The sequence below is a fragment of the Salvia splendens genome, chromosome 14 (assembly GCF_004379255.2).
Source record: "Salvia splendens isolate huo1 chromosome 14, SspV2, whole genome shotgun sequence".
NCBI lineage: Eukaryota > Viridiplantae > Streptophyta > Magnoliopsida > Lamiales > Lamiaceae > Salvia > Salvia splendens.
This window is the reverse complement of record NC_056045.1, coordinates 28,678,527-28,683,577: the sequence shown is the minus strand read 5'-3', so window position 1 is coordinate 28,683,577 and position 5,051 is coordinate 28,678,527. Positions and strand designations below refer to the sequence as shown.

General features: G+C 39.2%; 1 protein-coding gene across 1 annotated transcript; it reads right to left on the bottom strand.

The window, feature by feature from the left end:
* Nucleotides 1-219: 219 nt before the first annotated feature.
* On the bottom strand, nt 220-2,571 carry LOC121764477 (G-type lectin S-receptor-like serine/threonine-protein kinase LECRK3). Its single transcript, XM_042160490.1, has one exon. The coding sequence runs from the start codon at nt 2,569-2,571 to the stop codon at nt 247-249; it is 2,325 nt and encodes a 774-aa protein (XP_042016424.1). The 3' UTR covers nt 220-246.
* Between the last annotated feature and the right edge of the window lie 2,480 nt (nt 2,572-5,051).

Here is a 5,051-nt window from a genome sequence, read left to right as displayed (position 1 = left end):
TAACATACTATACAAATTTAGATAATTTAAATTCTATCAAACAATAAAAAAAATACTATTATCTTTGCATATCTTGACAAGAAGCCCGTATTTCTTATCTTGTTTTACATAGCTTCTCATATCCCATCTTTTTTTATCGTGATATGGTTTGGATTATGATAAAAATGAAGACAAGCAAGGTACATGACATTATTACAAAGTAAAAGAAAAAACAAACATTGGAGCACACTCGTACAGCAAATCAAGCTAGACTGAACTTAAGAAAGAAGAAGGATTTGGAGGTATGGGAATCTCGACAGTTCCCTCCAACATTAGCAGAACTTTCTTCATTGTTGGACGCAACGACGGATCATATTGCACACACCATATCCCTATCTTCACCATCCTCTCCACTTTCCTCTCCTCCACCATCTCATCTCCCACCATACTCCCAATCTTCCCCGTTGCATAACAGTCGTAAACCCATTCCTCAAGAATCGCCTCATCCTCACTTCTGCTCCAATCAACACACTTCCTACAGCATATGATCTCCAACAGCATCACTCCAAAGCTATATACATCTGCTTTCACCGTGATCGCCTGCTTTTGGAACCACTCTGGTGCAACATAGCCCTTAGTGCCTCTTATCCCTGTATACGTATTAGTCTGATCTTGTTTTAAGAGCTTCGCCAGCCCAAAATCCGATATCTTAGCGCACCAGTTCCCGTCCATGAGTATGTTCTGAGGCTTTATATCGCAGTGAATTATCTGCGTCTCGCACTCTTCGTGCAGATACAATATCCCTCTAGATATGTTACGAGTGATATCCATCCGTTCCTCCCAGCTTGGCTGTTTCTCTTTATTGAAAAGTATGTCAGCGAGGGATCCGTTGCTCATGTACTCAAACACCAGCAGTTTGTGGTCTCCTTCGAGGCAGTAACCTAGGAGCCGGACTAGGTTCTTGTGATACATCTTCCCAATCGTCTTCAGCTCTGTCTGGAACTCTATCTCTCCTTGTGCGAATTCCTTCTCCAACCTCTTCACCGCCACCATTTTCTGGCCATTCTGCAGAAACCCTTTGAACACTGTACCGGACGCTCCTCTCCCCAGCTCTTCCTTAAAGCCATTTGTTGCTTCGGACAAATGTTCGAATGTGAACACTTTCAGCGAAATGCCCTCCACAAAGTTAGCTCCATCTTCGATACTGATCTTATTGTAGCTCTTCCGCTTCTTGTGAGCGAAGATCACAGAAATTAACAAGGCCAAGACGCCTATTGACATAAGCACAATGCCGATGATTAGGATGTCTACACGCCGCTCTTTCTTGATAATGCTTTTATGATTGGAACTACCTCCCACGTTGGGCTCCATGGTTGTACCGACGCGAATGAGAGCTATGTTTGAGCTTCCTGTAGTCCTTCTACCGAATCTTAATGGAAGCCTCTGTTTTCTGCATTGGCTGCCTGTAAAGAAAGCTGCTTCGCAGTTGCAGTCATTGAGGCATGCTTTGCTGCACTCTTCTTCACTCATCATACGAAAAACCTCATACGCGTTACCCTCCCATTCGGTGTTTTCGACTCTTCTCATATCGTATTTCAATCTATAGTCAATTTTGGTACAGCCCTGCGCTAGGAAGTTTCTAGAACAGCCAGCTGTGTTGTTGCCGGACTGAACGTAGACAAAACCGGGAAGACACCGACATTCCGGTGCATTATCCATCAGAGTACAGAAGGCGTTCACTCCGCAGAAACCTTGGGGAAGACACTCATCGTTCAAGGAGGTCCATCTCCTGGTCATGGTGAGATCACTGAGAGAGAGAGAGTAGATGCGGAAGATTCCTCCGACGTCGAGCCTCATGAAATTGATTGACCCCTGCGTAGGGAATCCACCATCAGATAGAGTCTGCAGAGGCAAGCTACCGTTGAAAAGATAAAGGCTGCCGTCGCTGTCGAGGTTGAGAGAGACGTTGCCACCTTCTCCGGATGTGCGTGTTGAATAGTAAGCATAAGCTGATATGTCTTGTGTGTTGATAGGATACTGCACGAGGTTTCCATCGGTCTGCATCTTCAGCCTGAAAATCCCTCTCCCGTAGTCGGTCTCTGAGGCGCTGGAGAAGAGCTCATTCCCCGGCAGGAGGCGCTGGCCGGGGAGGAGGGTGTTGGTCGGGTGGTCAAAGCTCTGCCAGATGATTCTGGACTCGGAATCATAGAGAACAAAGTTGCCATTGTCGAGCATTGATGCCGACGCGATGGTTGTGGAGGGGTTGATGACCTCAACATCTGGGCCTTGCCTCCGGCGCAATATTAGCATGCTGTCGGTAGATAGTAGCAGGGAGACGACGTCGTCAGGGACGGTTGGATTGTTGTCCCTATTTGCTGTCCAGACGACGGTTTTGTCAGGAAGAAAGATGCCGACAGCGTAGCCATTGACCTGTTGGGGGAAGAATCCGAAGGCGTAGACGCCGGAGGGGGAAAGCCAGGAGGAGTTGGAGGAGGGAGTGATGGAAGAGCCTAAGGTGATGTTGGAGGATCTTCTTTGAGCTTCTGTTGCTGTAAAAATAAGAAGGAGCATCAAAATTGTGAGGATGGACATTTCTGTTATTCTGTGTATTGCTTTACTGCTTTCACTATTTATATATTTATAGGGGATATTGCATTGACTTAGACTCCCTACTTATATTTATTCTATGGATGACTTAGCCTCATAATATACAAACCCACTCTTTATTGCAAAATTACATAAATAGACCAAATTAAGGTTTTTAGATCTAGTTTTTTATACATGAGATACACAGATGTATAAATTATTTTCGCCTTTATCACAAGCCTATTTTACTTCATCACAAGACAATTTTAACTTCATTTCAAAATATATTACTTTATTCCAGTAGGTTTTTACTTCATTCTATTTCCGCAGTGGCGTACCGTTCTTTCTCTCTGCAATGTCTATCACCGCCGCCACAACGGTCTTTGGCCACTACTGTGAATCGACTTCGCGTACACTGGCGCCGTGATTGGCCTTGTCTCATTCGTTCTCTCGGCATGAGTCGGCGACGAAGACATCAAGGTCATCCCGTCGACGCTGTGACAGTCTTAAAATTCCAGCTATGACAACAAATGAAGTGATAGCCTAATTGAATGGTGTAATAAACAAATGGAATGATGTAATAAACAATTTGAATAAAGTATGTGTAGAAACATTTGAAGTTCTACTGAATGAATGAATGAAGTAAAAACATTGTCCAATGAAGTAATAACGTTGTTGAATTAAGTAATAAACCTACTGGAATGGATTGTATTTTTTAAAGTGAATAAAGTAAAATCTCAGTTCGATGAATTTGAATGAAGCATGTGTTGAATCATTTCAAAACCTGCAAGAAGTAAGTAAAAATATATTGTAGTTTCAAGGTATTACATATCAGAATGAAGTAATAAACCTACTAGAATGACGTAAAATTGGCTTGTAATGAAGACTGAAATAATTCACACTTGTGGGCATCTCATCAAAAAAACTAGATCTAATGACTCTAATTTGGTCTCTACTTTGATCTTTAAAATTAGTTCGACATTGATCACAACTCATAGTTAACATGCTTAAACCTTGAATAAAAATGAGGAAGTATGTATTTAAAGGTGAAGATTAAGGATAAAATTATTAAATTAAAATTTGTTTTTTTCAAATCGTTAACATTAATTGTTACATGGTCACTTCTATTATACCAAGTCCTTACATACACCAGCGTGCTCAAGGGGTTGTAACGGCTATAGAACAAGTTGGTACGTGCTTAAGACAATGGTAGAGCATGTAGTTGCGATTGCTTATTTCACGCGTTGTCGCTGTAGTAAAGAAATTTGAAAAAATGGAAAATGTATTTAGTTAGTCAAAATTAAATACAATATGTTTCCACAACGACTTCATCTCCTGGTCATGGAGATTACCGTGATACGTGGGCAGAAGATTCCTCCGACATAAATCTACCAGTTATTCATTTTAATATTCACTCCTGTCTATTACTTGACTTTGATTTGGAAGTCAAACTAAGATCACTATATTCGGGATGTTTGACTTGGTCTTAGAAAATTTTCAAAATTTTTTTAACAGCTTAACAGTTAACACAGTACTACTCGATTTCGTATAAACTATAAACACATGCCTACCAAAAAAAACTTTATTTATAAAAACACACTTGCTTATATACATTATGTGAAACTAGGGGTGGGTAGTTACGGTATACCCTACCAAAATCAGTATACCGTATACTTATCGAAAATTCGGTATGCGAAAAAATCGTACCTTTACCTTACCAAAATTTGCGGTATACCTTATTTACGGTATGGAAAATTTTCATACCGATATCGTACCTCATTTTCGGTATATCGTACTGAAATTCTGTGTACAATATTTTTGCGGTATAACTAACTTCAACATCAATTAATGAAAAAAGAATATTTGAATTTTTAGAATATTATTTTTATTTTATAAGTTAATAAATATACTATTAAACCTATTTTATACTCCCTCCGTCCCAAGAAAGATGATCCATTCATTGGGCGGCACGGAGTTTTATGCAATTTTATTTTGTATGTTAAGTGGAGAGAGTAAAGTAAGAGAGAGAGAATAAAATAGAGATATAAGTGTTTCCATTTATTGTAAAGGGTCATCTTGGATGAGACAAACAGAAAGGAAAGTGAGTCATTTTTAATGGGACGGAGGGAGTATATAATTATATTTATATTTCACAATATATTTTATAATTCAAAAACATATAAAATATATTTTATATATAATTTTATTTATATTTTACGGTATATACCTTAATTTACTATACATACTGAATTTCGGTATGATGCGGTATACTGGTGTATATGAATATTCATACCATTACCTTACCGAAATCTTTTCGGTAAGGTATCATACCGTACCGAAAATTTGGTATTTTCGGTATTTTTTCAGTACGATAAGGACGATATTTAGGTATTTTTCCCATCCCTATGTGAAAGGGTAATGGGCTAATATCAATATGTTTATCTACTATAAAAACTTATGTACTTTACAAAATCATCTAACTTATA

Excerpts from the sequence above, each read along its gene's own strand:
- LOC121764477 (XM_042160490.1), bottom strand. The coding sequence starts at position 2,571 with ATGTCCATCCTCACAATTTTGATGCTCCTTCTTATTTTTACAGCAACA.